Source organism: Neodiprion virginianus, chromosome 4, assembly GCF_021901495.1.
Source record: "Neodiprion virginianus isolate iyNeoVirg1 chromosome 4, iyNeoVirg1.1, whole genome shotgun sequence".
NCBI classification, from domain to species: domain Eukaryota; kingdom Metazoa; phylum Arthropoda; class Insecta; order Hymenoptera; family Diprionidae; genus Neodiprion; species Neodiprion virginianus.
In genome coordinates, this window is record NC_060880.1 from 7,353,921 (window position 1) to 7,376,764 (window position 22,844).

Sequence of the window (22,844 nt, forward strand, 5' to 3'; positions counted from 1 at the left end):
ACAAATTGAATCGATACCAATTTATTCTTTTGAAACGGACGTCGGTCGCCTCAGCGGTATACGTATACGAACGCACGCATCTACCCTCGTATTATAAATATTTCATGGCCTACCGCGGTGAATCGCCGATGTAGGTATTATCCCCATGAATTTACGCGACGAGGCTATAAAAATCTGATAATCTTTCATCAATCAGAATCAAACCGTACATCCGGACCGCGAGGAACCGCCGCCGATGCGGATTGACGATCACCGGCATAAGAGACTGGAACGAATCCCGACAACAATTGACCCGAGTGGCTTTCTCATGTATTTATGATAATTCAGTCACAGGATCACGCGACTGCTCGCCTCCTGTGATGAAAGGAGGAAAAAGGTGAAACCTCAAGGCGAGGAAAACGATAATTAATTGACCGATATTCCGATCTCTTGAACTTGCTCACTTTTTAATATTCTGCGTGGAATAGAAAAGGAAAGTATATTAGAATGCTCGGTTACTTGAAATCCTTATAAAACAATTGTATCTTCAATTTAGATTCTTCGTCGAAAACAAAGTTGTGGAAAACTGATGATTCCCTTATCCAACCTAAAAAAAAATTTAAACAAATCGAGGTGTCCAAAATACAGATTGATTCAGAGTATTTCAAAAGATATAAAAAAAGGTGCCTAAAGATCAGAATATAAATATCAAATTATATGAGAATATCAAGGCTTTACACTGAAAGTATTTTGTATAATTAGTATATTTTCAATTTTTTTTTTTTTCAAGCATCTGCTCGATTTTGAGACGCTTATTTATAATTTATTGAATGAAACATTTTTAGCTGAAAATAGACAATCCAATATAACGAGTTAGAAGCAAAAACGTTTTTAAACTATTGGCGTACCTCAATAGGAAGTGGATTAAGGAATACAGAGTTTCATGGATAGTTGAAAAAAATGAAAATATCTACTCACAATAATTATACGCAATATTCAGTCTATATTTTTCATCTTTCGAATTTTTACTTTGAAATTTAAGTCAGAGACAATGAGATTATACCGAAATCACATATATATCTGTTGATTTCTTGTATTCAAATTATCGCACAATTTTACGTAATTATTTACTTTGTCTCAACTCTAACTTCTCGAATTTTCGTTCTTTCAGTTCGATGAATTTAAACCCGAAAGCTTTCTTATACATCTTGATCCCTGTAAAGTTTTCACAGTTGGAGTTGGCAAGTTTTAATGTTACTTCTCAGAAAGCTGTATCTACCTTTGGCGATAGATTTTGTTATTCCGGTTAGTTTTACTGTTAAGTTTCAATTCTCAAACTTTGGTAGTTCTCAATTTTAAATCTTAAACTATTGCTCGTTCAATTTCTACCCTTTCCGATTCCTCATCCCACTAGTCTCGGAACTTCGAACAATCAATCAGAAATCGCCTATTAACATCCAGGGCATAATTAGTGAACACCCGTAATCAGTCCACCGAGAAATGGCAAAATTTGCAAATGCCGGTATCAATGAATGTTTCATCGTTGAACAGACCCTGATCAGGTTTTCATCGACGTCAAATTGGCAATATCCTGGACGGTGACAATTCCTGAATTATGCATAAACCCATACCGGCGTGGCGTACCGTCTAAATCGATCTGGAGACCATTTCAGCCCTCCACCCACCCTGTGGTTTTCACCTCATCCGAGGAAATCCGCTCCGCCGCTTCGCCGATTTCGTTTCACCACAAATTCCCGTCGTTCCTTCATGGTCGCGGGAGAGCGACGAACAAATTGCACAACACACGCGTCTGCATGACAGACCTACCCCGGTCTCAAACGGTCCATCAACCCTTGACTGCGCGGCATTTAAATTTTTTTATTAAACTGCTGTACGCTTCGTGCATCGAATAACCCATAGAAGCGCTACACGCAACTGGCTGACTGAAAATAAAAATTTATTGGCGTCGAGTGTCCATAAAATTTCTAGCTCGGTACTCATCGCTTTCAATGATCCACTGCCATTCTGGAGGCTCTAGTTTTGATGTGTCATACGCGCTTCGATCAGTTTAGGTTCTTTCACCGAATTGTGCTATCAATTTCATTTATCACGCAGAAAGAGAACTATCAAAAGATGTGACCTAACTCAAGTAGAGCCAGAGCCAACACGAAGCAATGTTTTCACACTTGCATACTGCAGCCTGTGACACGAATTTTCAACGACTAGGGTGTGTCGTCGTTTGAGATATTAATTTTCAAACCGATCAGGATATAATATGTGAAGAAAGAAAGAAATTTCATTCGTACTTCGTGTCGAAATTTAGACCCTACCATAAGCCTGCAGGTACTAAGCAAAGCCTTACTTACAATTGATAATTGTCAGAGTATGAAAAATGAATTTGAGTTACATTAATTATTACCAAAGTAGTGAGTAATGGATTCAAATTGCAATAATTATTACCAAAGCAATGAATAATGGATTGAAATTGTATTATTCATTACTAAAGTAACGAGTAATTTATTTCGAATTAATTCCAAAACCATTGACACATCTATTCCACGAGTCATTTCCCCCTCAACAAATTCGAGATATAATTTTGTGTAATTGTATTCATCATATGAAACCTGTTTTCCCGGAGAACGAAATTACATATCTAATGTTACATAATTTTCAAAATATTTATTGATTATTGAAATCCTGCGATAATATTTACTTATCAAGACGATCTTAATATTCAGGGACTGATATTGTACATTCTATGGTAAAGGACCTGTAGAGGTCTTGGGGATATACAGGATAAGGCTGATCTGTAGAGATTTTAAAGATGTCCTACTTTGAACCTGATCGTGGAAGAAACAGAAATATCGATTAAGTTTAGGTCCAGAATAGGTTCTCTTTTCAATACAAACTTAGTCTTCCACAGGGCTACTACGTCTTACCAAACGTAGGACTTGCAGGCATAAACGAGGGTCTAAATTTTGACTCGAACAGGCTGAGACCTCTTTGTCTGGACATTATCAGCTGCACTTACTTGCATGAAAAAAGAACAATGAAAATTTCGACGGGTCCAGGATGACTGGAAAAACTCATCACACAGGATGCAAAAATTGTGATCTAAGTGTACCATGTCAGTAGTTCTTAAATCATTATATTCTTAATCATTACTTAAAGCAATCAGCGCTATTCGATTAAACAACCCTAGCTGTCACTGATGGCCACTGTTGAGACGGAACATCGTGTTCCTCTGTACTACGAACGATCGAAGGGGAGTGCAGCTATGAAATTGGCATCAAGAGCGGTTCATTACAATAATACCGACATTTATATACAAGTGAGTCTGAAGAGGCGGAACGGAAAGGGTGGGCGGGTGCGCTCAGCAGTTGTTATCATTTTATTATCGGGGTGAACAGCCCCGAGTCTCATACTCAGTAACCAACTAGAAACGTTCTGAGCTCTATTTCACTTTGGCATTGTTCAGAAAAACGTATATCTTTATTTTCCCTGTGTTACTCCTTCATCGCTAACTCAATTGGTGAACCTGAATGCCGCAGTGATTATATGAAATAAAGATGCATCCGTTTATTTCTTATACAGTTGCAGTTACTTCCGGATAATAATGATCATTTGTTCTTTGCAGTAGATATTAAATAACTATAGATTTAAAACGTCGTGTGTATTTATTTTTTGACCACAGTCGTTACAGAATATATTGTCCGCCGTTGAGTATCCAGTATGATGAAAAACGGTGGCGGTAATTATTTACAGAAGCATTGTTGAAAGTAACGCGCATGTGACGAAGCCGAAACTGTCTAACAGTTTGACCCGAAATGATGAGAAGATAACTTTGAATATTCAATCGAATCACTTATAATTTAAACAGAATTTTGTTCAGACCGAAATGAACTTGATGTGTTTACCCGAGCCACTAGTTGGAAAGACGAAAAATATTTTCCGAGAGTTTCTATTGGAACATTTCCGAATAGTATTTTTGGTGGTCATAATTCATTAGGCACTTAAGCTTACTTTAATTACCGAATGGAATAAATTTATTTTAAAATTCAATGTGAGACGCAATTGACGTCTTTTCAAACATCACTCTGCGACTGATGCAGCCCTTTGATATTTCCAAGACACCTCCAAGGCCATTTCTCCAGTTTAGACATGACTTGAACATCTTGGCATCGGAATGAGATTTGAACACTTGATCAATGAGACCAAAATACACAACTATGACCACTGATCAATTCGCTTCATTCGCAAAGGTGAATATCCTTACGGCTCGTCCTCAAAACACTCAAATCTTTGATCATTATCTTTTCTTAAGTCTCTTCAGGATAAGTAATCCTCGCTATTTTTTTGTCGAACAAATAGGTTTCGAAGGGCACCAAGTGTTCTTGGGACACGGAGGAAGTGGTTTTGGTGGACAAGGTTGCGGACAGGTTCGGTCACTCTGTTCCTCGATGTGGCGTATATCCGGGCAAGATCCTGGGGGTAGTTTCGGGGGCGGCGGACAGGGGCATAAGCAAACGGGTCGACAGGGTGGCTTTGGCAGTGGCGGGGGTGGAGGACAAGTCGTTGCCACAGGCTCTGGGTGGTGGACAGACAGTTCGGGACACGGCGGAGGTCCAAGAAGCTTCGTCGGGGGGCAAACCGGGGGCTTCCACTCTTCGCAAGTCTCTTTACACGGAGGACGTGATGGAGGCGGTGGAGGGCATCTGGGCTTCGGCGCGCACGAAGGGCAGTTATCAGTGGGTTTTTTGCAAGTCTTCGGGGTTTTCTTGACGCACGTTCTGGGCTTCTCACGACACGGCGACCCCGACTTCTTCGAATTGTCGCGACAACCCTTTCCTCCCTGGCACCCACCGTCGGGAAAGCCTTTGCCCTTCTGGCCCGTCTTCGACTTCTTGTCTCCAGAGTTCGAATCGGTCTTCGACTTTTTGTTACCACAATCCTGAACGGACTTTGACTTGCACTTAGACCCGAAGTTGGCTGACGACGATGAGATTCCACGTCGGGGGACCACGAAGACTGCACAACGTTGACGGAACTTCCTCGAATCGAATCTTCCGTCCGGCTCCACGTACTGACAATCACGATCAATCCCAGCGTGAGTCGGAATTCGACGACCATTGCACTTTTGCTCAGGCGTTAGCGGAAAAGGCGGACTGGATGGGTCCTTAGAGGGTTGAGGTTGCGGGGGTGGACAGGATGATGGAGGTGGAGGTGGAGGACACTTCGGTGGTGCTGGGCACTTCGGAGGAGGCGGAGCCGGTGGCGGCACGCAAGGTGGCGGGCATTTTGGCAATTCAGGGAGCTTCGGTGGAGGTGGACACTCGCGAAATATTATTTTGTGAGGCGGGCATTTCTCATCCAGCGATGGATAACTCGATTTCTTCTCGGCCGGTGGACAGGACAGTGGGTCTTTCGGAGGGCCTTCGCTCTTTCCGTAGAACCTTTTTTGGGGGCAGTGAGGACCCGAACCCAGCAGAGAGAACGGATCATGTGCTTCGCCGCCTTTCCACCAGGGCCCAGACTCACCGGGCTGCGGGGTTCAAGACAATTAGTCAGGAATTGCTCGTCGTCCGTTCTCCTAGCGACTGACCCACCCGATATTCCCTGAAGAATTTCCCAAGATTCTTTGGCGGGAATTTTACGCAGAGTATTTTTTTTTCCTTTTTCTTCTTTACCGGATGCGCCGACTGACTTGACAGCGAGCTTCGGTCGTCTGGGGGTTGGGACGGCACCTCCTTGACCTTCTCTGGTGGACGTTCACCCCAATTCGTTCCCTCCGTATTCCACAACACCTCTCTTTGTCCTACCTACAGTTAAACAATGGGACATATTGAGTCTTTTTGCGAGCCTTCCCGTTTCTCCTTGCTAGCATTTCTTGTTCCACGCTCGCCAAAAACTAACCAATGTGTCCACCTAGCCTTCATCTCATCCTTGGTACCACCCGCAACCCCTTACCGATATACAAAATTCACACTGTTACGTTCTCGCCGCTTGCTGAGGCAAAAATAATCAGCTGATCAGTTATAACTAACAAGGATTCACGTCAACGTTGCGTTGTCAATCATTGGATGCGGAGACATTTGCAAGTCAGCACATTCATACAGGCACGAATCGCGTTGGACGCGTGGTATTATTGCTCTGCGATTCACCGTTATGCGTTGGACTAGACTCCACGTCTTTTACATTTTGCTGAGTGTCGCCCCTCAGACGGAACAACTTTCGCTTGAATTCTTCCACTTTCTTCTGCAAGGTGTGCAACTTCTCGTGAGCCTCGTCATCGTCCATGTTTCTTGATAGAAGATGTGATTTACTCTGCGTTACCGTTTTTTCGATCTTGACTAGTAGATGGGCAGCCAGCTGGCCGTACCTCAAAACGATCTGATCTAGCCTGGGCAGATTGCACATTTGTAACGGTGATTTGCGTGTGAAATAATCGCGATCTTCGTCGATATGAGGTGATGATCGAGGTAGCTTGTCGGTAGGTAAACCGGACGCTGGAATCCTTTGCACCTGATCCGGCCAGCCTGGGCCCAATTCATCTTCAAATTCCTCTCCCAGTGGGAAATAATCATCGTTAAAGTTTCTTCCGCCTCCAGAATCCGATGTTGGTATGAACATAAGCAGCCCATGAAGCTTCCTCGCGGACTTCGGGCGTAGAGAAGTGGTAATCGCTCCAATCCCTCGAACCAGTCCACTTAGAGTAAGAGGTATTTTTTCCTGCGGAGATTTTGTTTCGGGGAATTTCGACGATATCGAGGTTGTACGTTAAGCTCGCCTCTATTTTCGCTCTGTTACTTTAGGAGCAGGAGGGTGCTCAGCACTAGTTGGGTCCAACTATTGCCTCACTCCCATTTTACAACAATGTCTAGGAGAACAGCGACAGCGAGCGAGAACGTCCAGCTAGAGAAGCGGTGAAGCCGCAAGTCCTTGCACCTGTCAAGAGCTCAACGACGTCAGAGAAATGTAGTGTTCTCAAAATGAATTGGATTTTCAATGCCTTAGGAAACCATTAACGAGAAATTTACAAAAATTAATCTCCACGACCAAAAATAACCATCGTATAATTTATGAAATCGCTAGCTCTTGACAAACGCGGAGGCCTAGGAATCTTACTCCCACAACTTACTTTTGGTGAACACGTTATATCCGGGTCTTGAGCACACATCCTGGCTCCTGGGGTCTTCAACTGAAATCATAAAAACGCCTATAGAAACTGCTTCAGCTGAGTACTCTTGACCAGCATTCCCTTCAAGTCTTGCCTAATAATGGAATGAAAACTAATTTATCTCATCAATAAAATTTGTTATATACATTTATTGGCATAAAGACCACATTCCAGAACAAGTGTAAAATATACATCACGACATTAAGTCACTCGACAATTTAGCTATCTATTTTATGATGACATTGTCACTTAATATTTATTGAAAAAGTTATCAATTTAAGATGACAAGTTTGTGCGTAATCTTCACCATCAAAACTAACAGTTTGCTATCATTTTTGAACCTCTAATCAGAGCACTGTTGACTCGCTTTTTGGAAACCATTCGGCTCACGGAAAGCATGCTCATTGTCAGTGACACCGTCGCCACCTCCGTAAAAGCTTTTCAATGAATATGAAACCGATTTTTCGTTGGAAACAAAGTTCATCTCCAGCCTAGATTCTTTGGTTTCGTGTGAATGCACAGTTGTGCCCACCTCATCTGAGCTTTCGCAATCAATTAGATTGCAGTCTTGATAGCAAACTTCAGCAGCCTGTTTCTCGATAGATTCGGACCCATTTATACTGCTAACGGAGAGCAAAGGGTGGTCTCTAAAAACGAGCGATACACTGCAAAGTGTTTCCGTTGATGATCGTTTTGGTCCTGGGTCACATGATTCTTCGCAATTTTTGACCTTCCTGCTTATAACCGTAGAAATTACCGATGCAGAATTATTGACAGATGATTCCTCGACTGATGAATACGGTTCTTCTAGCGACTCCACGTCCAGTTCAAAGTTCTCATTGTCTCCAATCTCCGGTTTCAATTGCGACGTTATTCTGCAGCGGCGCTTTCGTCGCGGTTTTCGATTTTTATGGAAACCATAACTAGTACGAGTTCTGGACTGTCTCTGCAGGTGGCTAGTTGATACTGCATTTTTTTTAGTTTTGGACTTATTTTTCGGAAGAGACAGAACGTTTGCTTGGAAAGATCTCAACATTCCAGCGGGCAGCTTAGGTTTAAGTTTTTTCTTTCCGTTTTCAAAATTGTGCAACACGATTGGTTTACGGTCAGATAAAATAGCGGGAACGGTCCAATTCCCCATACGTGGTGTAACCGACTTTTTATAAAACGACCTCGGACTCTTCGTCCTTCTGCATTTTTTTTGATCCGCTAGTGGACTCTTTCTTGTGTGATTGATCGACACCGTGAATACTTTCCTCACAGTCACATGATCCCTCGATTCCATCTTGCCACCTGCTTTCTTCACTGGTTTTCTTCGCTTGCGAATATGCTGGGTAGAACTCTGTCGCTGATTGCTGCAAACTGTTAAAACGGCAGTTGCACTCTTAGCCGATTTCGCTCTTCGTCTGTCACTCTTCAACCGCCTTCTACGACTCTGAATTTTTTTAGTTCCAGGGCGAACTCTCGGAGGAGGAGAATAGTCGCATCGGCCAGCGTCGTTCAATCCAAGAATATTGAAGTACTCCGTCAGCTCAGGCAACCACATCTCAAGATCCGTCCTCGAATAGTCAGGCCTCGAGTACGACGATGGGCCCATCTCGCCGAGAATCTGTGCCGACTCGGTTATACTGCTCCGTGTTTCAGTTTTCTGGGAACAGACGATCGACAGATCAGGGACAGATGTAGGACAAAAACCGTGTGCACTCGGCGACCCTAATTATCGTAATTAACTAGCCGCTAGCGCATCCTGCCGGATGGTTCCTTCGCGTGGGTGAAGTGAACCCATCATCCGTTAAGGGCAGCTCAAATTCTTCAAACCATTATTTCGTTTGTTGACTACATCCTCAAATCTCTTTCAAGTTTCATCCTCCAACACCGCTGACTACATCAAATCACTTCGGTCTGTGGTCGTTGATTTTTTCCCATAGCGATGGTCGCCGGCCTTCGCGAAGCCTTTTCTCCAACATTGCTTGTTCGGCACGTTTATGTCGTTTCTGGTTCACTTTCCGAACGAATGGTATTTTGTCGAGCATGCTACTTCCGAAATTTTTCATACCACGAAGTTCACCCATTTTCCGAAAAGCCTCGATCGTTCCGAGCAAATTCTGCTATGACAGAAGTCTTTCACTTGGAAATGTCACTGTCGACTGACATACGGAAATCTTATCATCTACTTTCTCAAACCGTGGAATACTAGCTAGTTCTGAACATTGTTTTGACAACAAAGGGTTACAATTTTTCGATGGTAGGTTCACGTTAAAGAATTGAATCAGTCAACCCGTGAAATGGAAGTTGAGTTCATTGTCTGATGATTCTGATGCCATTTGATGGTACTTGGTAAGTTTTTACAATATGATTTAACAATAATAATGCAAAAATATGACTATTATTTACCTGCTTAGAAATTCCAAGCTTATGTGTAGATCGGGCGACTGGAAACGTCCTCAGTTGACGATTGGCTGCGTTGCCTTGACCACTTTTTACAGGGATACTTCGGAAAACGCTCGTTAGCTTTCTAGCTTCAGATTGCTACGGTTTGAAGGAGCAAAGGCATTTTATTGGTTAAATAATAATTTGGTAGGAATCATTAATTATCGCATATACGCTATGCTTTTAGCGTGAACTGTAGCCGAAGCTAATTCTACTGTTGATACAGTCTCTTTTTGACGAACTATTTAAAAAATGATTTATAATTCAAATCCGTGACGCAAGAAGAGAGAAAGATCAATAACAAACTTTGAGCTATTCTGAGCCTTGTGGTTTGCAGAAGTTGAGTGCAGCTTTGGAAACCAACGTTACAGAATCGTTTCTGACATCAAGACTAATCGATTTTCATGTATGGAATCATTCAATAATTACTTTCCCTCGGATGTGTAAAACCGATAGCCCCTATTCGGTCTGATATAGGAATTTAGGGACCATTATTATTAACTACATTATCACCTTCTTTTGCAATGAACTCTTCTTTGTTTCAGCGGAAAAGAGACCGTTCTGCTCTGAAGACTTGGGTGTGTTTAATGCTGTCTTTTCGGCCTTCTGTTCGACTACGGGATCCAGGATTCCAGGACCACGAGACCTCGCTGTGGCCAGAACAAAGGCCTGCGTTTTCTGCCAAAGTATTCAGGTAATGAGAAAGCAAATACTATCAATAACTTGGGTAGTTTTTTATTTAGCCTTTGATTAGTACGAGTAATTTTAAATTGACTTAAATGAGTTTATCAAAAATCAAGTTCGCTAATTGGCAGTTGATAAAAATAACTGAAATCTGCACCTAATCGATAGTGATAAAATTTAAGGTAAAGGAAAGTTTCCCCTGACACATTCAAGCATTGGCGGTTACGTTCTTTACACTTGAAATCATCGATAAAACAGTAAAGTTGGGAAACTGTGAAAATTTAGTTAAGCTGACCTTGAATTTGTCCTCGGCGACATGGTATCCTCTCTGTCTAAAGTTTTTCGCCGCTGATTTTGCGGCCCGGGAAAACATTTTCTAAATTGATTGGATTACTTGAAAATTTTTAATGCCCGCATGGGATTTCGACAGTTTCTAAATGTTGGACGATGAAACAGGAGAACGCGTATCCAGGCGACCGCTTAGATAGGTATACTACAACAGTATTATCACGTGCACACTAGCGATAACTTTAATGAGTGACACGTAGCCGGCTACGATTCAAAATCTCCAGATTTATTATTCATCTTCTTCGTGTCAAAGGTGACGTGTATTATGAACTTGAGCTCGATTTTGTGACGGATATGCGCAGTAACAATAATTAATTATTTCTAGAAATTCAAAACCTTTAAAAGAACTTTCGTTACAATTTTTCAGATTCCCTCACAAGAGACATCGAAGGGCATTGAAGTTGTAACCCATATCAGCCATTCTTTACGGATACGAAATCCATGATGCAAGCAAGATCATCTACTTCGAAATTGACACTTTTTTTTAAGTGCTCTTGACGAACAAATTTTCAACTGCACTTCTGAATATGATGTGCCGACGACATAAGACGGAGAAAGATACATTCATAATCAGATATCTTACAAAAAATTTGTTTCAATTTTCTTCACAATGACGTAGAAATAATGTTACGCCCCAGCCAATAATCACAGCAGTACTGTTTAAACCGAACTTATCCTTTTCGTTTCCATGTCCGCGCGCGCTTTCTACCCCGTCTGATACCCGGAATCTCCACCGCTTCCAGAAAGCCGCGGCAGGTTTAGGCCATAGACTTATAAAGATAGACTGAGCGCTCCTATAAGAGACACTGACAATTACATATAAAGGACAGAGATATACCGGCAGTACTGCTCTCTCTTTTTAATCGGCGTCATGGTGGGAGACAACGGAGCAGTGGAAGTGGAACAGCTATAGATATAGGCGCATAATTTCACCTCATTCTCCTCTACCGCCTCGATCCCCGCCACAAATATCGTCAGAGAGAGAAAGGAGTACTCCCGGCATATTTCTGTCCTTTAAATGTTTGCTTCAAGCGGCTCATAAGAGCGCTCAGTCTATCTTTATAGGTCTATGGTTTAGGCGCGATCGCGGAGATACGCGATTGGGTGGATCGCCGTTAATCGCGAAAGATGGCGCTGATCGTTGGATGAATAGCGATTAATAACCCGGAATCGATGCTCGGAGGTTCAGTCTGATCGAGTCCACGGTACCGATAACATCGCCGCGGATCATCTTAGGTATTCTCATTTTCACCATCCTCTCAGTTCAGTCTCTGTTCTCCTCTCCAATTACAAACAGCAGATTCGCGCCAGTCGATAGAACCTCCGTAGTTTCACGCCTTCAGGCCTCTGAATCTCACGGCAGCTCTCCGCATGCGAGACAAAACCATTGATCGTACATTTACACGTCATACACTCTTGACACGACTTTATTACTATACAATAATAACAGGTTTTTATGCCTCAGCGGCTTTTCCCCTGCGAGCCAATAAATTGCAACAATTCTCTTGGCTCAATCGAGTGTTTTGATTACTTTATTTCCGTCCATATTTCATCCTCCAATCATCATTTTTTTTTACTAACATTCGATAGTCGAGAACAAAATTATACATGAAACAATTTAATGAAAATTAAATTAAGAGTAGATCGATCTAAATTATACAACACTCACATGCATAAACTTCGAACTTCGGTACTGTTAACGTGATTCCATTAGTGAATCTTACATGTGATTAAACCATTGTTAAAACCGAACTTCAAATAGCATTAGGAAGAACTTGTTATTTGTCAATAAATGTGTATTTAAATTAAAGTGTTTGTGTGAATAATTATTTCAATCCCTCATAATGATAGTTGACACGACGCAAAACAACCTAATCCCAGATTTCGAAGAGCTGAACGAGCTGACCATCGAAGTTCGTGAACCTTCACATCACAAGGTTTGTAAAGGGAACTTAAATTTTCAATCACGCAATGAATCACCGATTTCTCTCGACGTTTTTCCCAGAACGTAACAGTAGCAATTATATCCAGAAATGTCGAACTTATCATATGATCATTCAGGAGCCAACATTTCAATATATATAAAAAAAAAATAAGTGATCGAGCACTTTCAAACTATAACTATGAAAAATGTTTAAATTATTTCACTCGGTATTCATGGAAGTGGAAGAGAAGTATCAAAAATTCATAGTTACAAAGTTTCAGTTCCAGTTTATTTTATATGTTTTATTTGTAGTACAAGTATTTACGCGTCAGTGTATACTTTTTTACCAAGTTTCCGAATGGTATAATTATAATACGTGATACTAATCATGATATGTTATACCAAGAATTATCGTAATAGTATACCAGTTGATATAATTAGTGTAATATTTCCAATAGTATTGGAGTTCAAGACTAAAATGAAAATGTAATACAATAAACGAACGTCACATGAAAAGTTTGACTATAATATATAAGGACAAACAACTGTGATATACATTGCATTAAGCAGAATATGAACAATGTTGTATGATGTAGTCTTACGTACGGGTGAGACACGTCAGAGGGGTGGTAGTTGTTGATTATAAATAATCGAGATTGCTCCCGCGTAACGACGACGAATAAAAATTAAAAACATGTACAATGCTGTGAGAGTTGTTTGAATGATTGAGGCTAAATTATAACAATGATATGGGATAGGTGATCGTTAAAAATAAATTGTTAATAATGGATTAATCTGGAGGTTAATATATATTCTTCAACCTATTTGGTTATGAAAAATGAATGATGACAAATAAATTTTGATGAAATAAAAGAATTATAACGGGCTTGTGTGTGAATCTAAATGAAAATAACGTCGACATTGAATTAATATTCAAATACAGCTAGGGTACCAAGGACATCTATGCTGAACGATTATTAATTAAAAAAAAGGATTCTAGAGTTGGTCGGTTATTATAATATTGTATCTCTCTTTTTAGATTAACGTAGTTTTACATGAATATACAAATTATTATTGCATTTAGTTGATCCGTGGAACCACATGCAAATTTGGACTATTTATTCCTGATTAATTATCTGTAGTTACGCCGGGAGAATTACTCTCGGAATGTGCAACACATCGGCACCAACTCAATTGACAAAATCCCAAGTATGCATTTCCACCGATACAAATATATCCTATTGACAATGAAATATGTGATCAATTTGAAATAAGCGAAATTATGCTATGGGGTCAAGCTTAACACTAGAGAGTTCACCAATTCTACAATATTATAACTAATTCTTGTGTTAGTTATATCTTGAGTTTTTTAGAAAAGAATATATTTCATGATCGATGGCTAGAAAAGATTGCCACCAACTCTGGAATTTGATTCAAACTTTAAAGTGCTTCGAAAACAATATGTTTCACTTAATTGTGGCTAAAGAAGTTTGCCATCAATTCTCGGATACGATATTTAAAAGAGAAGTTTGAAAAAGTGGTGAAAACATCGATTCGCTTGGAGTTGAAGAGAACTGTTCCAATTGACTTATCTTTATATGCGGAGATCGACGAGATTTAAAGTCATCAGGTCGTATCGGTTAGTATTTCATGGAATTCCGGAGAAGAGCATCACCTCGAAATCGAAAGAGATGACGAGTACGGCGCGTTGTTATACCCAGCCACTTAGTCTTTGTGGATTCAAAATTTGGATATGTCTTTTGCCAAGACATTATTGGTCAGAAATATCCATAAAGTTCGCTCGCGATTAATTACATGACAAAGTGACTGAATTCTCATTAATTTGAAATGATTATTTATTACAATTGGTTACGTAATCGATTTTCATTTAAAACGATACTTTATATTGCCCGATTCTGTCGAATCGGGGCGAAACCTGATTTGATATGGAAAATTAAATAATCATGAGAGTGCCTATTCGCGAAACGATGAAAGTCAGTCAATAACAGTGAAGATTAAAATTTAGGTGGTAATAAGTCTTTTCAATTCACGGAATAAACCGAAATGCTCAAATCTAACGAGTGGGCTCGATACTAAAGGCCGGTCACAACTAACGGAGAGAATTTCTAGAACTACTCTTGCACATCAGGGCACAATAACGTGGAAGGCCAAGCCACTGGTGCCGCTCCACATGGTCAATGTTACTCTAGAGTGCGACTCCAGTGCTCCGACAGGATCAAATATCGTTTATTATACGATTGACTTAGTAACATGAGATATCTTGACGTAATTTTGACACGTTCGTCTGTGCTGTTGACTAAGTAACCTATTTTAATTTGATGTACATTATGTAAGCGAGTCATCCTAATTAGTTATGAGATATTGAGAAAATTTTCGCGATTTTGAAAAGTGCTGAAATAAATTTTTTCATGCACTATTCCGTCGTGATTTTGCGAAAGGAATCGATTGGGCGCAGTCCCAATACGCTGCAAGCAACAAATCAGAAGTTACAGCCAAAAAACCAGAACCAGTGTTTCTGATATTTTTCAGCTGGTGCTCTTTCCTTCGGACTTTCTCTGCTGTTGGTCCCACGCTCTTTTCGCTGCCTTTTCGGAGTTACTGGGGTTCCGATTGGTCAGAAATGGGTCATACAAATCGAATCAGAGACTTGAAGCTTTTCACCCAAAAAAACAGCAAGGCTTACCCCTTTGTATTTTTGGCGGAAAATTTGGCATTGGAACTGCGCCCAATCGATTTCTCTCGCAAAATCACGTCAATATAGTGCGAGAAAGGGTGTATTCCAGCATTTTTCGAAATAGCCAAATTTTTCACCAAAAATACAAAGGGGTAAGCCCTTCTGTTTTTTTGATCGGTAAACTTTTAGTATCTGATTCGATTTGTATGACCCTTACCTCACTAATTGGACCCTCAGGAACTCAGAAAATACAGCGAAATAAGCGTGGGATCAACAGGAGAGAAATTACGAAGGAAAAAGCACCTGCTGAAAAATGTCGAAAACACAGGTTCTCGTTTTTTGGCTGTAACCTTTGATCCATTGATCACAGCGTATTGGGACTGCGCCCAGTCGATTTCTCTCGCATTATCACGTCGGAATAGTGCACGTAAGAATTCATTCCAGCACTTTTCGAAATCGCGAAAATTTTCGCCAAAAATGCAAAGGGGTAAGCCTTGCTGTTTTTTGGAGCGAAAAATTTTGGTCTCCGATTCGATTTGAATGACTTTTTTCTGACTAATTAAACCCTCAGGAACTCGGAAAACACAGCGAAACGAGCGTGGGATTAACAGGAGAGAAATTACGAAGGAAAAAGCACCTGCTGAAAAATGTCGAAAACACATGTTCTCGTTTTTTGGCTGTAACTTTTGATCAGTTGATCACAGCGTATTGGGACTGCGACCAGTCGATTTCCCTCGCAAAATCACGTCGGAATAGTGCATGTAAGAATTCATTCCAGCACTTTTCGAAATCGCGAAAATTTTCGCCAAAATGCAAAGGGGTAAGCCTTGCTGTTTTTTTGAGCGAAAAACTTTTAGTCTCCGATTCGATTTGTATGACCCTCACCTGACTAATTGGACCCTCAGGAACTCAGAAAACACAGCGAAATAAGCGTGGGATCAACAGAAGAGAAATTACGAAGGAAAAAGCACCTGCTGAAAAATGTCGAAAACACAGGTTCTCGTTTCTTGGCTGTAACTTTTGATCCGTTGATCACAGTGTATTGGGAATGCGCCCAATCGATTTCTTTCTCAAAATTACGTCGCAATAGACCATGAAAGAATTTATTCCAGCACTTTTTCAATTTTTCAAATTTCATGCAAAAAATACAAAGGGGTTAGCCATACTTTTTTGTTTATTCTTGGAGCTGAAAATTTTAGGTTCCAGATGCGATTCATATGACCAATGGAGAAGGAGGACCAATTCGGAGTAGGAATAGGAGAGTTAGGAGTTGAAGTGGGAGTAGGAGTAGGAGTAGGAGTAGGAGCAGAAGTAGGTAGGGCGGGGTGGGACGTGAGAGGGGCGGGGAGGGGCGGGAAAGGGATATTGTAATATCAAGTTATCAGTAATAAGCAATTGCGGGTAAAATATTAGCTTACTTTTGTAAGTATTTATGAATATAGCCTCTATGAATATTCATTGTTAGTATATAAGTTCTGGCAACGTACCTACTTTCTGTAAGAGATGTTGAAGATTTTCAACATAATTATGTTTCAGTTCTGTGCCCCACCTAGTGATCCACTAGTACATATCCTCCGACGTGACATCGCTGTGCTACGTATAAAGAAGAAAAGATTTATTAAGATGCAGATTGCTCCTCTCTTCTTGCCATTGTGCTTTCAGCCATTGTTGTGGTGTGTGTTTAAAATTAAGGACAGTATATAATATAGAATAACAGGTACAGCTACGAATATAGCACTACAATAAATCTTATAGAAATGAGCTCTCATTGAGATTTCTCTGTATTTATAACTCGACGCGAGAAGGCAAAAATCAATGTAATGCCATCTGTAAGGTAATTGGAATCGTATTTGCACTACGAGAACTCGTTGGGCATTTTGCGGTGAAGTTTGAAAAATTGTTGTACAAGAAATTAAATAACTATAATAAAGGATAAAAAATATTATCTCTAATTGTGAATGTAGCTAATACAGCTTTAACCGTATATTGATTATGTTAATGATCTGTTGTGACAAGATCGGAATTAGATAAGCTCTCTAAATACTCTTTTCTAGACTATTAATTTATATCATGTATATGTAAATGTATATGTCTTTAGTTTATACAATCACTGCACTAGGATTACCCTTGCCACGTTTTATGGTGCGCTTGTATAATTTGTATATTATTAACCTTACGTTTTACTCTATTTGCGACAAGTTGTGAGTGTTTCTAATTTCTTGGCAATTATTTATGTACATGTATGTGTATATATGTATATGTATACTTATGCATGCGTATTATACATATACATATACAGAGAGGTATACACAGAGGTTTTAGTATATTCACATACGGATTTCTGTGTATAGGTATACTTGAACTAAAATATCCTTATCTCTAATACGGAGTTCTTCGTAATTCGCATTTGTTCTTGTAACCCAATGTCCTACATACGATGGCAAAAATCTAGATCCAACTTAACTGAGTCTCAAAGCCCTGTTGACATAAAAGCAGCTATTTGATAGAAATTATAGTTTATAGTTTACACAGCCCATTGCATGATATTTCATTATAAATACATATGTTTCAATGTATTTAGAAATAATTTATCAAATGTACAGAGGTCATGTGCAAATAATAAATGAATTCGACCGCAGTTTGATGTATTCATTGGAGCTTTAACAATAAATTTAAGCTTTGTTACTTCTCTTATTTTATTATGGATAATCAGAAACATTTCCGACTATTCGTGCTGTGGAAGCATGGGGATTAAACCAAATGTAGCAAAAGATTAGAAACAGTGTATGTAGAGTACGAGTTTTTTTCTAATAATGCAAACACGTGCCGCTAGCTTAGTTTTGACATATCTAGAATACCACGCCTTGCGAATTAGCTTTCCAGACGGAGATGAATGATGAATTTTAAGGACTGCATTATCGTTGTTGAATACTCTATGCCTCATGGGAAACGAAAATCTGTAACGATGAAATTGATGCACCGGATCATCGTCGACTTTAACTTATGAAATGTCCTACCATTTTCGAACACCTCCTACCTCCCCCTGCCACCTACGACCATCAATGGCCACTTTCGACCACCCCATATCACCTTCCGCCAGCGCCGACCACCTCCAACCATCCTATTTACCTATATTACTGGATTAGCTATGATATGAAAAGAGAAGAATTATTCATTTCGAAATGGGATTCTATTCGAAGCGCACTCGATGTATTCCACAACATTAGTATTCATAATTATTCCAACAACTTTTCATTTACTCTTTCGATCTTGAATTTTCATAGGCATAGAATCGAAACGCTGTTTTAGCTGGTCGCAAGTGAAGTATCTGCGTTGGGTGGAGGAGCAGAATTTATTTTTCGAAAAGTATTCGGATGGAAAAAAATTCAGAGTAACTGTAATACATCACGGATGCGCTAATTTTGAACGAGATGAAATGGATGCTTCGTATATGAGACAGTATTTAACACTGCGTAGTGATTTAAAGACCTAGAAAGGTGATAGGGAAAGAAAGAACGAAGCTTCTTAACACTTCGAGTGTATTTTAACACACATTTGAAAGATACGAGCGAAATTTTTCATCATCCAACTGTCGCAGAACGGCAGCGTTATCAGCTGACCCGTTAACTGAAGGATATATCTTCAGTCAACGGCTGACCATCGAAGGGCCTGGCCGCTTGAGTCTGGAATCGGCAGGAGAGATAAAGTGCGTATTTCTTGTATGAAATGTGAAAACTAAACTCATTATACATCATATCATATCATCATACATCATACATCATACATCATACATCATACATCTTACATCATCATACCTAGTATTACAGTTCGAAACCAAAGTTTGAATTTTCGGATGTTCGGAAAGTGACGTCACCAATCTAGAATCGGCTAGCCGAGTTCCTCAGTCTGGTAACAACCGCGCAGTAGAGCGGACGGTTGAGAGTCGCGCTCCGCAAATTTCGAGTACCGGGTTCTCAACCTCTCGGATCCCGCGCTTCGGGTCCGCTACGTATTTCGAGTACCGGGTTCTCAACCTCCCGGATCCCACGCTTCAAGTCCGCTACGCGGTGAAACTCGACTTCCAGGATAAGCGCTCCGTGGTTCCTGGTTCATGTTTACAATAAATTATTTCAATTCGTTTTTCGCGCAAGCCGAAATTCAGTAGCTGTCAGTCCGCTAATAAAATTTCTCGACTTCCAGGATGAGCGCTCCGTGGTTCCTGGTTCACGTTTACAATAAATTATTTCAATTCGTTTTTCGCGCAAGCCGAAATTCAGTAGCTGTCAGTCCGCTAATAAAATTTCTCGACTTCCAGGATGAGCGCTCCGTGGTTCCTGGTTCACGTTTACAATAAATTATTTCAATTCGTTTTTCGCGCAAGCCGAAATTCAGTAGCTGTCAGTCCGCTAATAAAATTTCTCGACTTCCAGGATAAGCGCTCCGTGGTTCCTGGTTCACGTTTACAATAAATTATTTCAATTCGTTTTTCGCGCAAGCCGAAATTCAGTAGCTGTCAGTCCGCTAATAAAATTTCTCGACTTCCAGGATGAGCGCTCCGTGGTTCCTGGTTCACGTTTACAATAAATTATTTCAATTCGTTTTTCGCGCAAGCCGAAATTCAGTAGCTGTCAGTCCGCTAATAAAATTTCTCGACTTCCAGGATAAGCGCTCCGTGGTTCCTGGTTCACGTTTACAATAAATTATTTCAATTCGTTTTTCGCGCAAGCCGAAATTCAGTAGCTGTCAGTCCGCTAATAAAATTTCTCGACTTCCAGGATAAGCGCTCCGTGGTTCCTGGTTCATGTTTACAATAAATTATTTCAATTCGTTTTTCGCGCAAGCCGAAATTCAGTAGCTGTCAGTCCGCTAATAAAATTTCTCGACTTCCAGGATAAGCGCTCCGTGGTTCCTGGTTCACGTTTACAATAAATTATTTCAATTCGTTTTTCGCGCAAGCCGAAATTCAGTAGCTGTCAGTCCGCTAATAAAATTTCTCGACTTCCAGGATGAGCGCTCCGTGGTTCCTGGTTCACGTTTACAATAAATTATTTCAATTCGTTTTTCGCGCAAGCCGAAATTCAGTAGCTGTCAGTCCGCTAATAAAATTTCTCGACTTCCAGGATGAGCGCTCCGTGGTTCCTGGTTCACGTTTACAATAAATTATTTCAATTCGTTTTTCGCGCAAGCCGAAATTCAGTAGCTGTCAGTCCGCTAATAAAATTTCTCGACTTCCAGGATAAGCGCTCCGTGGTTCCTGGTTCATGTTTACAATAAATTATTTCAATTCGTTTTTCGCGCAAGCCGAAATTCAGTAGCTGTCAGTCCGCTAATAAAATTTCTCGACTTCCAGGATAAGCGCTCCGTGGTTCCTGGTTCATGTTTACAATAAATTATTTCAATTCGTTTTTCGCGCAAGCCGAAATTCAGTAGCTGTCAGTCCGCTAATAAAATTTCTCGACTTCCAGGATAAGCGCTCCGTGGTTCCTGGTTCACGTTTACAATAAATTATTTCAATTCGTTTTTCGCGCAAGCCGAAATTCAGTAGCTGTCAGTCCGCTAATAAAATTTCTCGACTTCCAGGATAAGCGCTTCGTGGTTCCTGGTTCATGTTTACAATAAATTATTTCAATTCGTTTTTCGCGCAAGCCGAAATTCAGTAGCTGTCAGTCCGCTAATAAAATTTCTCGACTTCCAGGATAAGCGCTCCGTGGTTCCTGGTTCACGTTTACAATAAATTATTTCAATTCGTTTTTCGCGCAAGCCCAAAGTCAGTAGCTGTCAGTGCGCTAATAAAATTTCTATAACTTCACAATCTTCTCATAATCTTTTTGGTCAAATATGTCGATAAAAAAATTATATTAAACCTTACACGGTATTTTTGATTTGTTCTAATGCTGAAAATATTTATTAGCATTCGAGGTATAACTCGAGGTGGTTGGCGGTGGTCGTTGGGGGTGGTTAGGGGTGGTTGTGGGTAATCGCTGTGATTCAGGAGGAGCGGGACGAGGATTTGTGCTCGGTGAGTAAAACACTTTTATAATATTTGATGGCATTTGGATTATATTTTATATAACATATTTCAAACTAGTCATGTTTACATTAAATTATTTCAATTCATTTTTCGTGCAAGCACATATCCAGTAGCTATGAATAATCTTATACAATTTCTTATATCATTAATTAATTAATTAATATTCCTATAATATCTGGTATCAGTTGTAATTATATTTCATCTGAAATATTACAAAGTTGACACGCTTACAATAAATTATTTCGATTCATTTTTCGTGCAAGCACATATTCAGTAGCTATGAATAATCTTATACAATTTCTTATATTATTAATTAATTAATTAATATTCTTATAATATCTAGTGGCGATTGTAATTATATTTCATCTGAAATATTACAAACTTGTCACGTTTACAATAAACTATTTCAATTCATTTTTCGTGCAAGCACATATTCAGTAGCTATGAATAAGATTATACAATTTATTATATTATTAATTACCTAATTAATTACATTAATCCTCACACAATATTTTTGATGTGTTCCTATACTAAAAATATTCATTACTATTCCAGGAGTAACCCGAGGTGGCTGGCGGTGGTTGGAGGTGGTCGGAGGTGGTCGGAGGTGGACGAGGAGGCGGACCAGCTGGACGAGGAGGAGGACGAGGTGGACGAGGAGGAGGCGTGGTGCGTCGCCGGAGAGGAGAGGCGGGGTGGGGGCGGGGGAGGGGAAAGGGCCGGGGGAGGGGGGAAGGGCCGGGGGAGGAAAGGGTCGGGGTTGGGAAGGGGAAGAGGCGGGACGGGAAGGGAAGGGTGGGGGAGGGGGTGGGGAGGGAGAGGGGAGGAAGGGCGGGGCGGGCGGGAGGGAGGAAGGGCGGGGAGGGCGGGAGGGAGGGGGAAGGGGTGGGAGGGAGGGGGAAGGGGCGGGAGGGCGGGAGGGAGGGAGGGAGGGAGGGGAGAGGGCGGGAGGGAGGGGGGGTATACTCTATCAACTCTAACGGGCTCGCACTGACATCCGTCACCCCCCCCCTCGCGCCCTCCCTCCCTCCCTCCCTCCCTCCCTCCCCTACCCATCCCTTCCCCCTCCCTCCCTCCCTCCCTCCCTCCCGCCCTTCCTCCCTCCCACCCTCCCGCCCTCCCCGCCCTTCCTCCCCCCCTCCCCTCTCCCTCCCCACCCCCTCCCCAACCCTTCCCTTCCCGTCCCACCTCTTCCCCTTCCCAACCCTTTCCTCCCCCGGCCCTTCCCCCTCGCCCGGCCCTTCCCCCTCCCCCGGCCCTTCCCCCTCCCCCGGCCCTTCCCCCTCCCCCGCCCCCACCCCGCCTCTCCTCTCCGGCGACGCACCACGCCTCCTCCTCGTCCACCTCGTCCTCCTCCTCGTCCAGCTGGTCCGCCTCCTCGTCCACCTCCGACCACCTCCGACCACCTCCAACCACCGCCAGCCACCTCGGGTTACTCCTGGAATAGTAATGAATATTTTTAGTATAGGAACACATCAAAAATATTGTGTGAGGATTAATGTAATTAATTAGGTAATTAATAATATAATAAATTTTATAATCTTATTCATAGCTACTGAATATGTGCTTGCACGAA

The 22,844-nt window shown here is 41.1% G+C and overlaps 1 protein-coding gene across 3 annotated transcripts in view; it reads left to right on the forward strand.

Moving 5' to 3' along the window:
- LOC124302305 (uncharacterized) overlaps positions 1–12,384 on the forward strand; it is a 150,718-nt gene extending 138,334 nt beyond the window's left edge. The window contains exons 1-3 of one of the 3 annotated variants that reach the window (XR_006907679.1): positions 8,618–9,493; positions 10,132–10,280; positions 10,986–12,384. Coding sequence is in view for 1 of the 3 variants with exons in the window: in XM_046758312.1 (XP_046614268.1) it covers positions 10,132–10,280; positions 10,986–11,025 (189 nt within the window). In the remaining 2 variants the exon portion in view is untranslated. Of the gene's footprint in view, positions 1–8,617; positions 9,494–9,545; positions 9,734–10,131; positions 10,281–10,985 lie in introns of those variants that run through there. The other 2 variants (XR_006907680.1, XM_046758312.1) reach the window with 2 other exon arrangements.
- Positions 12,385–22,844: the final 10,460 nt, after the last annotated feature.